The 18,994-nt window shown below is 43.5% G+C and overlaps 1 protein-coding gene across 1 annotated transcript in view; it reads right to left on the bottom strand.

Annotated features, from left to right (window-relative positions):
• ATP7B (ATPase copper transporting beta) overlaps positions 1-18,994 on the bottom strand; it is a 167,879-nt gene that overhangs the window by 20,217 nt on the left and 128,668 nt on the right. The window contains exons 10-15 of the mRNA XM_082245906.1: positions 18,328-18,419; positions 13,762-13,889; positions 9,674-9,828; positions 8,518-8,652; positions 5,702-5,896; positions 548-730 (exon numbers count right to left, since the gene is read on the bottom strand). Of these exons, the coding sequence (XP_082102032.1) occupies positions 548-730; positions 5,702-5,896; positions 8,518-8,652; positions 9,674-9,828; positions 13,762-13,889; positions 18,328-18,419 (888 nt within the window). The remainder of the gene's footprint in view (positions 1-547; positions 731-5,701; positions 5,897-8,517; positions 8,653-9,673; positions 9,829-13,761; positions 13,890-18,327; positions 18,420-18,994) is intronic.

Raw genomic sequence — 18,994 nt, 5'->3', positions numbered from 1 at the left:
TACCTGCAGCTTTTCTGTGGGTTTGCTGCAATTAGCCATAGACTTTAATTATTTTCTGAAGTCCTAATTTACTTGAATGGGTCACAATTGGCAGGAGGCAGCACCCACAAAAAGAAACAAAGGGTTTAATTCCTACTGCGGCATGTGTACACCTTTGGCTGCTTCCTCAGCAGGTAAAGCGGGTAGGGTATGGGGGTGGTAAATTCACGAATTAACCACAGGGTTTGGTGAGGAGGCAAAATGTTGCCTCCTAACCACCTGACTTAAACCCATGATTGCCGTGCAATGCATGCGATTAGGACACGGTAGAACGGCAATTTGTGGTTTAAATCAGGTGTGAGGAAGTGACACTGTGCCCGGTCATCTTTGATTGCTCCCATTTTTTTCAGCTAGATCTCCACCTCTTTAAGGTTGCCTGGTATAACAGGTTTGTTATTTAATAAAAGAAAAAACAAGCATTTACAATCACTCTATTACTGTACATTTCTGTTAGTGAGCAATAGCCTTTCCTTCATGTTAGAATTTGTACAAGACCAGATTTTTATACCTCTTTGCAGTATTTAGCAACAGCCATTCCCAGGGGATGTTCACTGCTGGCCTCTGCTGTCCCCACCACTGCAAGCATTCTTTTCAGAGGGATCCGCGAAGTATCGCTAAGCAGCAGCACTCTCATAACTTTGGGGACCCCATGTGTTATTGTGCCGGTCTTATCAAACATCACTGTGTTTATCTGTAACAAAAAAAAAACATAATCACACTTTTCAAGTTGGAGTAGCAACATTTTGTCAACATTTTGCTCATTTTTGACGCCGTGCATTGTCTATAGCAGCTTGAGAAAGACATTAGCCTCAATTCACAAAGCTAACACAACAGGATAAGGTGACAGTTATTTTCTGCTGAGTACAATGAGATTTGAGAGCCTTATTCTTGTGTTAAAGATCTGTGAATCAAACACATTGTCTATAAATGTGTGAAATGACAACAGTTTTTGTTGTTCAGATCAAACCAATTAAATGTCGTTGGTCTTTCATTGCAGACTTGAAAGTGAAATTTTAAATCAGATTGACTGGTAGATGTAAAATCAATGTTTTTTTTTTTTTTTTTTATGCTGACACGTATTTTGTCTATTAGCAAAATGAAAAAAAATGTACTAAATATGTACATTCGACTTCAGGTGCCACACTGGACGAATGTTGGTGCCCAGTACTTGTGCTGGGTGGCTGGGTCTTCCTTTCAGTGCAGTGATTCTCAACTTTAGGCAGATCAGGGCCCTGTAAATTCTTTCAAAACCTTTCATGCTGCAATGGGGCCACGATCATTGGGTGGATCGAGATTGAGCTGTTGCTGACCCCATTCTAAACTTTCTCTACTTGTGTAGCCTTACCCCATAGTAATCTATGAAATTCCTGTTTAATGATACCCAAAAATAAAAAATGGCATATGACTGGTTTTTCTTGGTTACAACTCCAGTTCACTCTGCATTTTAAATTCTAATTTTCAATGCAATGTCCCTGGAGACTTACATTTTTGCACAATGATTTGTTACATGAATGCAATCAGAATTAATACAAAAATAGCAGGTTTTCCAGGCATTGGGCCTGATGTGGGTCTGCCATTGTTATCGGTTACCTCTCCAGCCCATGTGAGCTGCGACCCTCGGTGTGAGAACTGACACATTGACAACACCGGCATCTTTGCTTGGTTGTTTAATTGTATTTTTAGGGGATGGGAGAAGGGAATGAGTGGGATACTTCTTTGGCTCGACTATGTACAATTCTGAGACTTTTATAGCAAAAATGCCTGATAGTGCTGTCTTGACGCCAGTCAACGCTTACTGGCACTTTGAACACACTGTATCTCTGAAAGCTGTGCTGGAACTCCGACTTAAGTCCAGAAGATCCAGGACTGTAGAATATTGAACTTCTATGAATACTTGCACTTAGAAGTCACTGTCTACTCCCTCCTGCCTTGCACTGGCTTGAGGTAGCTTGTTGTGAATTCCTGTATGGCTGCAACTCTTAACAAATGCACTACACACCGTGCACTGACTCTTCAGGGCCCAAACTGCAGGCGCCCCCTTTAACTCTTCAGGGTCCCCTGACTAGGTACTATTGATTGACCAATATCGTTTTTTTGCCGCCGATACCGCTATTTTGGTCATCGGATGTCGGTGTCGGCCGATATTGGCGGATATTTTCGGACATTTTTTTTTTTTAATGTCTACAGGTACTGTGAAGGGATCTGGGGGTCTAAAAGACCCCAAACCCCTCCTCTGCACTTAAAAGCATTCAAAACACCAAGTTTGGCTGTTTTGAATGCTGTAAGTTTTTTTAATTTGAATTCAAAGTAATGGAGACCCGGTCAGACGGTGGCGGTGCAGATAGAGACCTGGTCAGACGGCGGCGGTGAAGGTAGGATGCCCGGGTCTCCCGGTGGGACAGGAGACCTGGGCCTCCCGGTGGGACAGGAGACCCGGGCCAGCCGCGGAAGGCGGCGGAAGGGGGGCGTCCCCTCCCGCGCCTTGGAATGACAGCCGAGCGGCTTCTCCGCATCGGTTGTCATTACAAGAAAGCCGACCGTCGGCTATGGACACCGGTACCGGGGTGATGCCTCTAGCTGCAGGCATCACCCCGGTACAAGCACTTTCCCGAAATATCGGCATAATCGGTAAATCAAAAGGCCGATTCCGATATATCGGGCAAAGTGCATATCGGCCCTCGATATATCGGCTTTGCCGATAATCGGTCGGTCATTACTAGGTACCCCCTCTATAACTTCAGGGTCCTCTACCTAGGCACCCCCTTTACAGCTAGCTGACACTTGGTTACTAGAACCTTCTCCAGAGTGGTCCCCACTGACTCTAGGTAGATCCCCAGGGGCAATCCTCAGTACTCACGACCTGCGTAGGCTTTCCTGGGACTGGACCTCTCTTTCCCCCCGCTGGTTCTCGGCACCCTGGATCCCCGCAGCTTAACTCGGCATCCTCTGGATTCTCAGACAGCACCCCGAGACATCCACTTCCTCAAGCAGGAGGGGAGACAGCCGTTCTCTCCCTCCTGGGACTCTGCTCCCACCAAAGACGCTCAGTCACTGTTGCCATATGGGGTTTAGGCGTAATCTCTTACCGTGTTGTGAGGATGAGGGGTTTATGTATAAAACTCCATCAGTAATTGTAAATATATATTAATAAAAGTAAATGTACCCATTCTTGATTACAAACTCATACTTGGGAATCTAGGGGAGATAGATTTGCGTAAGCCAGACGGACTGGTTTTAGGAAGCCAGGGTAACACATTCCTTTGAAAGGCCAGCTGGCTATTGACGTGTAAACACAAAGTGAATACCTTGTTATCTAGTCTGTGTGAATTTGATTTTTCGTATAGCCGGGAGGGAGCCAGTGAATGAACCTTATGGTGGCACCCTGCAATTTCATCTCTGGGTGTTAGACATCCTGGTGCCAATAGACGAGGATGAATAGACTGACATCCCCGCCCTGAGTGGTATCCCTCCATATCAAAAGACTCTCATTAAGATATGCAATGAGGATAAGCCATCTGGGGAGGGGTAGACCACATGTCTCTAGAATAAAGATTGCATATCTTAAGTAGCAATTTCAGAGCCACTCCGCAGTTATGAATAATGGCCCCCACCAACATAGAGGGGTGGTCAGGAAGAGGCGTAACTATAGGAGGAGGAAATGGTCCAATCTGGGAAGAGATACGCCCACAGGAAGTGACAAGCAAGATAGCTGAACCAATGAGAATGGCCCTATACAAGGCTATGGGATATGGGTCTATATTAGGTTCGGTGAGACAGGGTGACTTCCTGTTTTGGCATGGGAAAGCTAGAGCCATCACTAGAGGTAATTATGGATTAAGGAGTAAGTTTACATTGTATATTTTATTTGTGTGTCGGTCATAGTGTGTGTATATGAGTATATACTCTATGCATTGTATTTGTTCAGTTAAACTAGGGAAATTATACATTGTGTAGTATGTACAATAGTTATTATTGTTGTAAATTACGTAGGCTGTGCAAACCTTATACGAATAAATAATTGTTGTGTTAAAGTTTTCACACAGTCATAGAACTCTCATTATTAACCCAAATATTGTCTGAGATAGATTAACTCTCATAGATTTTTGGTAACAGTCACGCACTCCCTTCAGACTTATACCCACTCCCAGAATCCTTTGCAGCAGAATCTGCCTTCTGGGGTAGTTACAAGCCTGAATGTGTCCCTGATTGGGTTTCCTCCAATGCCCTATGAGAAGCCTCTCACAGAGCCAGTGGGGAGACTCCCCTCTCAGCAGACACACCTGGAAGCCATGACACCCTAACCAAAAAGCTGCTGTTATGAAGACAAGGCCCACTATGCATTTACCTAGCACCTACCTGTAGGGTGCTACATAAAAATGTAAAGTAATTTTAAATTGGTGAGTAATAAAAGAAGTGCGATCATTGGACCAGCACTGAGCCTGGCAGACAGCAGAGAAAGTGGGAAGTGTGCGGCTCCAGCAATAGATATTCAGAGCCTAGGAGGAGCATGAAAAAGGGAGCTCCCCCCAGAGCAACACACACACCATCATAGTAGCAGATTGCAACCTTTCCTGCCAACCCACCATGTGCGCTGCAGATCAGCTGAACACGGTGGCCACAAGAGGCTTTGTTTTTGTTCTAATCAGCAAGCTCTTCTCCAACCTCCAAATCCAGATTGGACTCCTGCCTACAACTGGGTCTCCACTGCAGTGTGCATGTTTTAGTCTTGCACAGATCAGGCATCAGCAGTATATCTTCTATGACACCAAGATTGGCACTGTCCTGCACGCCCGCTTGCCCCTGAGGGCAAAGACACAAGGCTCCCTTCAGATTGCTCTGGCAGCTGCTTTGCACTAGTAGGGGAAGCTCCGGCCTGGTGTGCCTCAGTATTCTGGGACTGTGAGACGTTCAGTGCAGCCAGAGCTGCCCAGAAGGACCCCCACATTTCTCCTCTTATTCCAGGAGCCAGCAGGAGTGCAAGAACAGCACCCTCCTGTCCAAGTTTTGGCTCCCATCTGCTGCAACAGCTAAAGTCTAGCTGTCAAGAGCAGACAAGAAACCAGTGCCTTGCAGAGGAGAAAGGTTGCTGCCCATCACTGGGATACAGCCTAGTGGTTGAGAACAATTGTTCTATTGGATATAATGCAGCCTGTTAAAGTGTATCTAAAACCAAAGCCAAGACACTTTTTTTTGCATAGTGTGGTGAGACATTCAAAAATTTGCTAAATGTTTTATTCCACCCTCCCTATTTGGCTTGATGACTATGTCACTGGAACTTAAAGTCAAGAAAGAGCCAAAAATTGGAGTCACAAGAACAGGAATTGAGGGGAAAGTTTACAATGGGGCCTAAAAGTATATTTTCCTTACTTTGGAGAAATTTCCTTTTACTTCCTTCTGTCTACATCACGGGATGTAATAATCTCCCTATGGGACACAGATAAAAAAAAGAAAACCCAACAGGGGTTTTAACGATTCCATACTCTATCCCACATGAAAACATGTTACCTTTAAATATACTTAAATCTATAAATCATTTATGTCTGACATACAGACAGATCTTTATATATATATATATATATATATATATATCTTTAGGCTTTAAAATGTGAAGCATGTCCTAATTAACAATTCTATAGAAAGCTCTAGTGTGGTAGAAACCAACCTTGTGTGCCATTTCTAGCGGTCCTCCGCCTTTGATGAGAATGCCATTTTGTGCAGCTACTCCAGTACCTACCATCACCGCAGTGGGTGTGGCCAGGCCCAAGGCACAAGGGCAGGCAATAGACAGCACAGTGATGGAAGTCTGAAACGCCACCCGGATAATCACTTCAGCCTTAGATATTATTCTGCTGTAACCCTAAAAGTAGATGCAAAGAAAAACATTATCATCAAAACAGAAACATTACATTCTATAGACTGATTAGTTCTTGATGCTAGTATTTTTAAAGTAGAACGCTAGGGGGGGGGAAAAAAAAGTACTTTTTTTTTTTTTTTTATTGTGAATGGTTATGTTCAATACTATACCTTTTTTTTTACTGTGAGACATTGGGATTGATTTACTAAAACTAAAGAGACAAAATCTGATGAGGCTGTGCATCATAGCCAATCAGCTTCTATCTTTAGTTTGTTCAATTAAACTTTGACAAAAAACCTGGAAGCGGATTGGATTCTATGCAGAGTTGCACCAGATTTTGCGCTTTCCAGTTTTAGTAAATCAACCCCATTATGTCCAATCCTTTACCAAACATATCTGGACGGTGACTGTGGATGCTTTAATGTTATTGTACAGTAATGTAAGTGAGTGTAAAATATAGAAGAGAGTTGCTCATTCACCCCCATTCCATTCTGCTCAACCATTCACGAAAAGCTTTATTTTTTTTTATTGTTTTTAACAAGGAAGTGAATTCACTTTCCACAGCAGAAACACTAAAGCAGTTCATGTGCTTCTCTCAGCAGCTCAGCTCAATTTTTCTTGTTGCCTCCACCCCATTTCTGATGGAAAAATGGAGCCGGATCACTGGGAGGTCAGGATTACATTTTAAGACTAAGGTGGTTTGGTGAGTGCCAGGGGTTCACTACTGGAGTTAGATTCGATGTTAAAACTAAGATAATAATTAGGCGATAGGGCCATGTTACAGTGGAAGTCAAATAGTAAGGATATACTGTGTTATAGGGATCATCTAGAAATGTAACTTTTGCCTAGGTAGTATACAGACAAATGTACTTTATGTCTTGAATTTCTCCTAAAAAACAGCAGTGGACCTTCTGATATGCGAGTGTGCCTAGAGTCATTCCTGTGTGTGCATTATAAGGTAGTAATGGGCAAAGATCAGCTGCAGGGAGACCACAGTTGACTGTGGGGCCTTATCCTTTGCCCTATTTTTGCATTTTTTGGGTACAGCTCCCAGAGTTTATTAACACTTTAAATGCTAAGAGTTATGTTTTTCAGGAACAGGTTAAAGCTGAATTCCTGGAATTTTAGACACTTTGTAAAAAGTACAGGCACAGTATGAGTCAAGTCCAAGGAGGTGCATGACATCTCTTGAACCTATCATTATAATTTATATAGGACACGTGTATGGCTCTGCTGGAGCATACATTGCCACCTATCAGTGCCTCCTCATCAGGACTCTGAGCTGAGAGCTTCTCTCTCATACAGCCCAGAGCCTGCACTGACATTTCCCCTTTCCCCTTTCCTCGCATGGATGGGGGAGGAGGGAGCCGATCTGCTCCTTCTCCTCCCGCTGATCTCCTCCTATGTGCACCGTGGGAAATGTAAAGCCCAGCAGCTGAATGATCAAATGCAGCTTCTTAGTTTCACACTTCTTGCGGTGCACACAGGAGGAGAAGGAGCAGATTATCTCGCTCTTCTTGAGTCCATGCAAGGGAGGAGGGAGGGGGAAATGTCAGTGCAGACTCTGGGCTGTATGAGAGAGATGCTCTCCCTGCTCAGAGCTCTGCGGCCAGCAACCCCGATGGGGATGTAGAACACCAGGGCATGGTCACAAGTGCAACCTCTGGTATTTCTGCTATCTGCATAAGAAAATGACTGCAGACACAAGTGCAGATCAGTGCAGATCAAATGCGGGTATAGGATTGTGTATATGGGATTGTATGGTTGGGTTTTCAATACTTTTTTTGGTTGAACCAGATGGACTTGTGTCGTTTTTTAACCTGACTAAATATGTAAGTGAAAACCAAATTTTTTTGTCTGCCAGATCAGGCGTTTCATTGAAAATTTGTCAAATATTGTTTTCTTTTTTTTTTTTTTTTTTATTATTGCTCTTCAAACCCATAGAAGGGAATATGTACATCTATACTATCTGCGTATGGGAGACTGTTCGTCTCCATTCTAATGACTTTCTTTATACTTATACGCCTACTTATGTTGTTATGTTATATTCTTGTTATGCATTCCTGTTTGTTCTTCATTATGTTTCTTGCTTATGTGTTCCATTTTTCATTGTATTCACTCTTATGGCCTTGTTGTATACCTATGCTCGCTATACAATAAAAACTTTTGTAAACGAAAATTTGTCAAATATTGTGTGCGGAAATATTTTTGTTGGGAGGTAAAAGTAAAATCAGAGGGTCATGGGGGGATGCAACATGGGGTGCAAAATTAGCCATACACTGAACAAATACTATAAAGTTTATATACACTGAACAATTGAGTCAAATAGTGCAACTCTGCCTCCAGCTGGACTTCTTGGCAATGCAAGATCAATGTAAAGCAAATCACACCATGGCATAAACTGATCTACAATTTTTTTCCACATTCTCCCTACCAATAAACCTCTGAGCTGATCTCAGTCTATAGAAGTCAGATACAGTAGCTATGCCCCATATGTGACTGATTACAGGCCAAATCTGGCTTCTAATCAGCAGTTACGTGGGAAACTTACAGCATATTTTAAATACAACAGATATCTTACAGTCTAATATGTTTACATAAATAAAGGCACAATGTCAACTTACTGGAAAGTATTTGATTATGATATTAAAGTTAAGAAAGCCAACTGTGATCCAGGAAATCAGTGTGACAACGGAGATAATAATTATGAAAGGAACAAAATATCCACTGATTTTATCAGCCAGCTGTTGGATAGGTGCCTGAAAAAAAAAAAAAAAAAGAAAACTTATGAGAAAGGTTCTGCAAAGTAGCATCTACATTGCAGGGTTGAAGTGGTTATACTGGGATGATGCCTGCAGTTACGGGTATCAACCCAGTATGTTTGTTTTCAGCCAGCAATGCCCTTTTTTTGTAATAGTTATCCTAGTGCCCCCATCTCTTTCTGCCTCCTTCCCAGGCAATCCTGTCCCACCAGTGACTAAAACGGTTGCCGCTGGCTGACCATAGAGATGCCCAAGGACCGGAACATCCCCCATCATCTCTATGGTCTAAGAAACTGGAAACGATGAGTATTTAATCACTTCCGGTGTCGCCAGGATGTAAACAAGCCATTACTGGCTTGGGAAAGCATCGGATCAAACTGATCTTGGTTTGATCCGATCCTTTTAAGGGCAAAGGAAAGATCTGGGTCCCGCATGCATACATAAATACCAATCGCACCACATGTGAGGTATCACCATGAACGTCAAAGTGAGAGCAATAATTTAAGCACCAGACCTCCAGTGAAAATCTAAAGTGGTAACCTGTAAAGGCTTTTATAGCATCACCCATGGATAATTTAATGTACTGTAGTTTGTCGCCGTTCCACGGACAACAGGCACAATTTTTTAGCATGACATGTTTGGCATCTATTTACTCAGTGTGACATCATCTTTTATATTTTACCAAATAATTGGGTATTATATTGTTTGTGTGCACTAAAATTCATTAAAGTGTTTTTTTTTTTTTCAAACAAAATGTGCTTTTAAAAAATTGCTGCACAAATACCGTGGCATAATAAAAATGCAACACCCACCATTTTATTCTCTAGGATCTCTGTTTAAAAAAAAAATATATACATATATATATTGTTTGGGGGTTCTAGGTAATTTTATTGCAAACAATGATTATTTTTACATATTAGTGAAAAGCGTCAGAATAGGGCTGGTCCTAAAGTGGTTAAAATGTAATTCCAAATGCTCTCAGAGTATACTCATCTAATTCAATATAATGTATTCTTACCTTGGACATCTGAGCTTCTTCCACTAACTTCACAATTTGTGCCAAGGTGGTGTCAGAGCCCACATGAGTTGCCTCAACCAGCACAGAGCCATGGGCATTAATGGACCCAGCAATGACAATGCTGCCCGGCTTTTTTCTGACAGGCATAGGCTCCCCTAGATAACACATAATTAAAAATATGGAAAAAATATGAAAAAGTGCAAGGAAGTATCCAATGTTGATTACTATTCTACATTCAGGACTTTGCTGATCTGACTTCATTTGGCATACTGTAATGTAGAACAATGTAGTGAAATTAAACATGTATTGGCTTTAAAATAATTTGTTTTTAAGTTTCTACTTACAACCTGATCTTTTGATCTTTAAAATTAATTTTTTTGCTTCTAAAATGCTTTTCTTCCCAATGCAAGTCAATGTGAAAGTAGAAGCAACCTCCGAAGCAGCATGAAATAACTCAGCTTAAGAAAAATCCCTGAGCAGTATAAAATCAGAAGGAAGCAATCAGAAGCAAGACAAAGCAACTCAGAAGCACCTGAATGCAAACTGCATTTGAACAATTACATACATTTTATTGTTAAAATTATTGGGACACCTGCTTTTACACACACATGACCTTTTTTCTTTTTTGCAGAAGGGAGGGGAATGAACTATACCTGAGGGCTGTTAACAGAGCATGGACACATAAGAACATTAGGAGGTGCAAGTGTCGGAGGCATCCAACCATTTGTCCCAAATTTTGTGGTAATGCTTCGGAAATCCCCTGTTGGGATTTTAAGAAGGTAATAAATTACCTTCTTGTAGGGAAGAATAGCATTAACATCAGCCTTCCAGGCTGCTAAGGTGGGCGAGGAGGATTGCTTCCATGTGCGAGCTATAAGCTTCCTGGCACAAAAGAGAGTTTCATGCAAAAAGCGAAGAGTGAATTTGTTCATATCCTCATCGGGAAAGATGCCCAAAAGGCATAGCTTGGGGTCCAGGGACACTGGGGAACCCATTCGATTGAGGAGAAATTGAATCACCTGCATCCAGAAGCCCTGAATGCATGGGCAATGCCACAGGAGATGTCCGAAAGTGCCGGGGGATAGGAGACACTTGGGACAGCTAGATGTCCGGGAGCGGTCAAACCTAGCTATTCTAACCGGGGTAATATACGTCCTATGGGTAATATAAATATGTGTAAGCCTATCAGAGATTTTTGGGGATACAGGAGGGCAGGTCAGCAAAGCGTCACTCCAATCGTCGTCATCCATGTCCCCTATATCCTCCACCCACCAAGTTTTAATACTGAAGGCCAGTCTTGGTCAACAGTAGTTCGTAGAGTATGGAAATGAGTTTTTGCTGATCCTGTCCCTTAAGTATGTCTAAGATATCGATAGAGGGCAGCTGAGGTAAGTGATGGGCAAATTGTGCAGACAGTGCATGCCTAACTTCAAGGTATTGAAAGAACATGGAGGCTGGAAGCGGATACTGTTCCCTCAGACTGTCAAACGTTCTAATAGTGCCGTCATGTATGAAATGGGAGAGTAGATAAATCCCCTTAGTCATCCAAACGTCTGGGTCAGGAAGGAGAAGGAGCTCCGGTAGGCGTCTATTAAGCCAAAGGGGTGTCATGGCGTGGAAATCTGCACCAATCACTCTGGATACCACTAGGTCCCACACCCTTGGGTGGTGAAACAGGAGGCACCCACGATCGAGAGTGGCGGGGGAACCACCTACCCCACGTAAAATATCACAGAATGGGTGTGGGAACCGTACATGAGGCAGGCGACTGACCAGGGAAAGTTACCTAGTGTTGTCACTTATCTACGTGAAAGAGATGAGACAGTTGAGCCGCAAGATAGTATGCTGCAAAATCAGGGACTCACACACATGAACTTTAATGGCATCCCAGTCTTAGTCCGTAGGGTTCAATATTGAGTTGGCCCACCCCTTGCAGCTATAACAGATTCAACTCTTATGGGAAGATAGTCCACACAGTTTAGGAGTGTGTCTATCAGAATGTTTGACCATTCTTCCTGAAGCGCATTTGTGAGGGCAGGCACTGATGTTGGATGAGAAGGCCTGGCTCACAGTCTCCGTTCTAATTCATCCCAAAGATGTTCTATCAGGTTGGGCTCAGGACTCTGTGCAGGCCAGTCAAGTTCCTCCACCCCAAACTCACGCATCCATGTCTTTATGGACCTTGCTTTGTGCACTGGTCCAAATAATTTGGTGGAGAAGGATTATAAGGTGGGGGTTGTTTTTCAGGTGTTGGGCTTGACCCCTTAGTTCCAGTGAAGAGAACACTTAAGGTGTCAGCATCCCAAGACATTTTGGACAATTTCATGCTCCCAACTTGTGAGAACAGTTTGGGGATGGCTGGGGCCCTTCCTGTTCCAACACAACGGCGCTCCATGGCACAAAGCAAGGTCTATAAAGACATCGATGAGCAAGTTTGGGGTGGAGGAACTTGACTGGCCTGCCCTCAACCCGATAGAACACCTTTTGGATAATTTTGAGCGGAAACTGTGAGCCAGGCCTTCTCGCCCACATCAGCGCCTGACCTCACAAATGCGCTTCTGGAAGAATGGTCAAACATTCCCATAGACAAAATCCTTAACCTTGTGGACAGCCTTCCCAGAAGAGTTGAAGCTGCTATAGCTGTAAAGGGTGGGCCAACTCAATATTGAACCCTACGGACTAAGACTGGGATGCCATTAAAGTTTATGTGCGTGTAAAGGCAGGCGTCCCAATACTTTTGATGATATAGTGTGTATATTATTGGATGCTTCCATGATGCCTTGTTTGCAGAGCATATTGGGAATTTCTAATAGGAAGGCCTGAACATTCCTGCTCATTTTATGCCTGCAAATTCATATGGCTCCATAGAAGGAGGGGCAGGGAAGTTATCCCACCTATGACTCATTCAGCTGGGTGTTGTACGGTAAAAAGCAGATCAGGTTTTACAAGGCTATTAAACTCATACAAAATGGTTCAGCAAAAGTCTTAAGCCCCATTCACATGGGAGGTCCGATTAGATCTGTCAATCAGGCCTATGAGCAAGTGGAATTAAACAGATGCGTGTCTGTGTACATCTGGTTACCTTTGAGTCTGTCTAGGTTCAAAATAATACAAATAATAAAAGTCTGTATCTGCTAGCTGCCTTAGGGCACAACACCTATTTTTCAAAGTGGCTGACATGTTGATAAATATAAACCACTGTACTCTGTATCAATAAATGATGGAATTTTTCATCGATAGCTAGGTTCATGATGTTCTATTTAGATGTGATTTTCTATTTTGACCACAAGAGGTCACTACATCTCTGTAAATTATACACATCATCAGAGACTAGCCAACTAGAATAAAGTGTGATAAGCAGTACACAGAAATATGAAAATTAAAGTGGAGTTCCACCCATTTTTAATAAATTGGATTACATAGATGTATGTAATCCCCTTTAAAACGACTTTTACCTATGGAAAGTTTTTTTTTTTGTTGCTAGTAAATACCTTATTTTCTGCTTTATTTATCCTCTTCTCACTTCCAGGTCCGGTCGGCGATTACATCATTCGGCGATTCGCAGTGTGTGCTGGGATGCATCTCAGGCATGAAATCTTGCATTATTACACAGGGGATGAGCTGTACTGCGTGTTCTGCCCCGCCTCCACCCCGCCTCCTCTCAGTGAGCTGTACTGTATGTATTGTATTGAGGCCGTGCTCTGCCCCGCCTCCGCCCCTCCTCCTCTCAGTGAGCTCAGTGAGGATATAATGCTTTCAGTCCTCGCTCACTGAGAGGAGGCGGGGCGGAGGCGGGGCGGAGCACGGCCTCAATACAATACATACAGTACAGCTCACTGAGAGGAGGCGGGGCGGAGGCAGGGCAGAGCACGCAGTACAGCTCATCCCCTGTGTAATAATGCGAGATTTCATGCCTGAGATACATCCCAGCACACACCGCGAATCGCCGAATGACGTAATCGCCGACCGGACTCGGAAGTGAGATTTATTTTATTCTCCCCTATATGTTTGCTTTTGATATTCTCCAAAAATAAGCAGTATGTTGCTATTTCTTCTTTAACTTCAACTTCAGTTCATTGAATAATTACCTGTGATAAGAGATTCATCTGCCATAGAAGTCCCATCAATGACTTTCCCATCAACTGGAAACTTGCCACCAGGCACAACCTTGACCACATCTCCTCTCTGGACCAACTCTACAGCCATCTGCTCCTCCCTGTAATGCCATAGAAAGTGGCAGCACAAAAATAAATCTTTTATCAGATTTGGAATATGTGTTAATATTATCAGTACATTAAAAGGTACAGTATATTAAAAGAGCTTCTTCAGAGTAAAACTATACTCTTTCTGCTTATTAAAGTGATAATAAAGTAAACCATAAAGCTAATTTGAACACTTTTTGAGAATACAAGCTTCTTTTTTATCTTTTAATCCTTTCCTATGTTCCAGTTTAAAGTGGAACTTTAGTCAGAAAATGAAGTCCTGCTAGATGATTTTATGCTGGCCCATTTTGCAGGAATGGCTATGTAAAACATTTAAAATAGGTATCTATACTGTTTAACCACTTCCCGCCCGCCCTATAGGGAATTGACGGCGGGAAGGTGGTTGTATTATCCTGACACGCCGTCATATGACGGCGGCAGGATAATGCGCTCTGGGCGGCGATCGGTGCTGCGGTGTGTCACCCTGACTCGCCGCATCTCCGATCTCGGTAAAGAGCCTACTGAGGTAGGCTCTTTACCATGTGACCAGCTGTGTCCAATCACAGCTGGTCACATAGTAAATAGGCCGGTAGGTTGATCGGCTTTCCTCAGTTCGTGCCTGACAGGCACGAGTAGAGGAGAGCCGATCTGCGGCTCTCCTGACAGGGCGGGGTCTCCACTGGTAATCAGAGCATTGATTACCAGTGCAGACCCTTGGGGGAAGGGGCGGGTGCCACTAGAATCACCAGGGATGCCCACCCATGACCCCAGGAATGCCCACCCATGACCCCAGAGATGCCCACCATGGCCACCAGGGATGGCAATCAGGGCTCAGGGAGCCCACCAGTGCCCTCCCCATCTGTGCTGCCCACCAGTGCCCATCATTGCCATCTATCAGTGCCTCCCACGAGTGCCCATTATTGCCCACCAGTGCCACCTATCGGTGCCCATCAGTGCCACCTATCAGTGCCCACCAATGCTACATATGAGTGCTACCCATCAGTGCCACATATTAGTGCCCATCAGTGCTGTATATCAGTGCCGCATATTAGTGCCACCCCATCAGTGCCTCCTCATTAGTGCCTCCTCATCAGTGCCTGTCAGTGCGGCCTCATCAGTGCAGGAAAAAAACATATCCATTTACAAAATTTTATAACAAACAAAAAAAACTTTTTTTCTTTTCAAACTTTTCGGTCTTTTTTTCGGTTTAGGTACAGTGTTGCATGCGCAATTGTCATTCAAAATGCAACAGCACTAAAAGCTATAAAATGGCCTGGGCGGGAAGGGGGAAAAGTGCCCGGTATTGAAGTGGTTAAAATCCAGTAATACACTGTCTCACCCTGCTCTGCACATGCTCAGTTGCTCTCTATTTTTGAAGAATTTGTAGAGGCTGATCAGCCTTAAAATGGAATTAAACCCTCCTATCCTTTACAGGCAAGGAAGGTGCTTCAGTTTGATCTGCAATGGTGCTGCACATGTGATCCTTTTTGACAGCAGCCATTTGATGGTTTGACAGTTTGGAAGAGGACACAAGCAAATGTGACAGTTTGCTATCCCGGTATTCCAGGAATGTAACTTTGTTATATAGTAAATCAGTAGGTTTAGCTTCACTTTATCATCTACTGCTGTTCGGGAAATCTGGACTTCAGAAAAATGGCAGCCTCCAGCAAGAAGAAAACAGAAGTAATGCTAGAGCCAATTTACAGCATACACTCATTTTGGTAGCATTATTATTATTAATGTGGAATGTATGCTCCTTGCTAAAGAACATTATTTTTTATCAGGTTGTTATAGGTAAAGTTCTGCTTTAAGCTGATGCCAGGACTGCCGCCACAGGTTTCCTATTTCAGGGAGGCTCCTTTCTCTTGCACTATCCTATGGAGTCATCCATGCTTGCAGGGACTAGAGTTGTCTCCCCTTCACTGTGTACATCAATATAAACACATAGCCTCTTAGCAAAGGATGGCAAGACACTCATCTTCTTCCTTCCCCCCTTCTCCAAGCTAACAGTCTGACTCCAGATTGCACTGTCTACTATTAACACTTTCCTGTGAAGCCCAGAAGTTCAGGGAAGCAGCACTGACAGAGCAGAAGGCAGGAGCACAAAGTTGTAAACTGAAAGTGCAGGGGTAAGAATTTTAACAAATTACATGGGGCTTTTTTTTTTTTTTATTATGCTTAGTGTGTTAAGTTACAAAAATCTGAAGGTTTCATACTACTTTTTATTTTTTTTTTACAAAACAAAATTTCCTTCTATTGAACCAAAGACATGGTAGACAATTGACAGAAAAGCCTGAATAAAAGAAAACAGAGCATCGCACATTAGACAAAGATTATTAATAAGCATCGACAACATGAGTTTACCAGGTACCTCTTACACATACAGTATGTTACTAAACAGTAAATAGTGTGTGGAACACGCATCATTAAAATCAGTTAAACCGACAGGAGGTCAGACCAACCAGAGGGAGATCACTCATTCTAAGCTGCCCATGGCTGCCATACCCTCTCGAACTTCTTAGGGCAGTTCCTGCTTATACAGTATAGGTCAACTTATAAAGAGGAAGAGCAGCATTAATTGATTTTTCCCTTGAACCTACTGAAGGAGGGGAACGGGAATTCCACTTAAGAATAATTTCCCTTTTAGCATAGTAAAATAGATATGAGAGCAACAACTTGGTGCATCTAGGCCTCTGTTCATCATCCTGAATGCCTCATAGAGCCAGTTCAGGAGACACTGGGAGGGACAGCTGAAGGCAGAAATTAATATTTTCCACCACCGCACTCCAAAATCGGGCCACCCGTGGACAGTTCCAGAACATATGAATACAAGTACCCACAATATCCCCACAGCGAGTACAGTCCTGCGACCTGATGGGATGTATACCATGTAATCTCTGGGGAGTATAGTAGATCCTGTGCAAAAATTGAATCTGGATAAGCTTGTCTCTAGAAGAGATCAATAACCAGGTGCTATCCTCAAAGCAGTCCTCCCTGTCAAGGTCAGGTAAGTCAGTATTTCAAAGGTCTCACAACCGCTCCATCTTGGGAAAGTCAACACTAAGCAGGGCTAGGTAGAGAGCAGATAAGGGTTTAGATAAGGATTCTTGTGCAAGGAGCTCTTCAATGGGATCCATAGTGAGGCTCGGGGGGTTGGAAATTGGGTATGGGCCACACGGCGCAGTTGGAATTAAGGAAAGAGCATACACCCTGGAAATTTAAACTTGGCCCTAAGGTTAGAAAGGGGAACAAACCCTCCCCCTGAGAAAACGTTCTGAAGAGTTTTAACCCCGTGTCTGGCCCAAAGCTGGGGATCCTACATGGAGCGGAAGTGTGGAAGACTGGGGTTCCCTCAAATTGGGTAAAAGGGCGACCATCGATCGGGTTGAAGGAATCTATGCCTGGCAACACCTCAGACCTTGAGCGTCATTCTAGTGGGGAATCGGAGTAAGCCCTCTGTAGACCAAATTCCCTAGCTCGTGAAGGGAACCCTAGGTAGCTGCCTCCAGGCACACCGCTGCATTAGCCCACGAGAGAGTAAACCACCATCGGACCATTAGAAGGGTAGCTGTCCAGTAATATATACGGTAGTCCGGTAATGCCAATCCCCCACACTGCACGGGAAGGAGCAGAGTCGATCTTGCCAACCGAGGGAGAGCGCCCCCGCCCCCGCCCCCCCCCAAAGGTTCTCACACATCTATCTCCCAAAAAAAAAGAGTTGGGTATTCAGATAGGGCAGTTACGAAAAATATAAAGACATTTGGGGAGAAAAATCATTTTAAGGAGGTAGATTCTGCCAATGAGATTCAAAGATAGGGATGCCCATGAGGTACATTTGGACCATATTTGGGAAAGTAGCAGAGCTAGGTTAAGATCAGTGAAACTCTTAAGGTCTCTCCCTATCTGGATACCCAAGTACCTGAATTGATGTACCCAAACCAGGAAGATGTCAGCTGCCTCTACTCGAGCCTGGGGGTCTAAGGGAAAGATTGTCGACTTGACCCAATTTATACATATCCCCAAGAATCTTCCGAATTCATTAAATAGATCCAGGGAAGCTTGTAGGGAGGAGGAAGCGTTGTGAATAGATATAGGAGTGCACCATCCCCGTAAAGAGATATCTTTTCTACTAAGGCGCTGATCTGCAGACCTTCAACTGCAGGAGACTCCCTAATGAAAATGGCCAATGGTTCCAAGGCCAGAGCAAAAAGGGATGGAGACAAGCGGCATCCCTGGCGGGTCCCTCTCTGCACTGGGAAGGTCACCGACAATCTGTCCTTAGTCCGAACCCGAGCTCTAGGAGATCAGTATAATGGTTTTATACTACTATAAGCAAAGTGTTATGAATATTCTTTTCTTAAATTTTGTCTGACGTTCCACTTTTAAGAACTAATTGCCCCCATCAAACTATAGGCATAGTGAGATGTACAGTAACAGAGCAAATTTCTTTACCTTATGACTGAGAAATTTGGTCCAAGTGTGACAACAGTTGCCTCTGTAGCTTGCAGAGATATCAGCTTAGCTAGAGCCTCCGATGTTTTACCCTAGAATATAAAAAGAAATAGGACTACAATTATTTCAAGATACACAATATAAGTGCAAATAAAGTAAACCCGTCACCTGTGACTGCCTGAATTAGCCTATGGCACCAAGCCACCAGCTCTGAAGGTCCCTGAATCTGTATACACATTTTTAGGTTTTGAGCTCTGAAAAAGCAGGTGCCTCACTGTGTTCTGTTTTTACTCTGTTAAAGTGGTAGTAAAGGCTTCATTGAGGTAAAAAACCTTCCATCTCAGCTCCCCCACTCCAAATATGTTCTTGAGCCCGATCTCGATCCAGCATTGTGCCTGAGTGCAGCAGACATGCTCTCTCTCTCGCTCTCTCCTCACAGGACATGGATGCAGCAGCGGGAGCTATTGGCAAACAAATCCTGTAGACTCACACAGCCTGGCTTGGGAATAAACCTGCATGAGTGCCCTCATAGCAAGTAGCTTGCTATGGAGGCACTCAGAAGGGAGGAGCAGCCGAGAGCAACCGCTGGGGACCCCAGAAGAAGAGAGATTCAGGGTTGCTCTGTGCAAAACCATTGCAAGCAAGTATAACATGTTTGTTATTTCAA

This window comes from Pelophylax lessonae, assembly GCF_965119305.1.
Source record: "Pelophylax lessonae genome assembly, chromosome: 2".
NCBI classification, from domain to species: Eukaryota; Metazoa; Chordata; class Amphibia; order Anura; family Ranidae; genus Pelophylax; species Pelophylax lessonae.
This window is presented reverse-complemented; position numbering and strand designations above follow the sequence as displayed.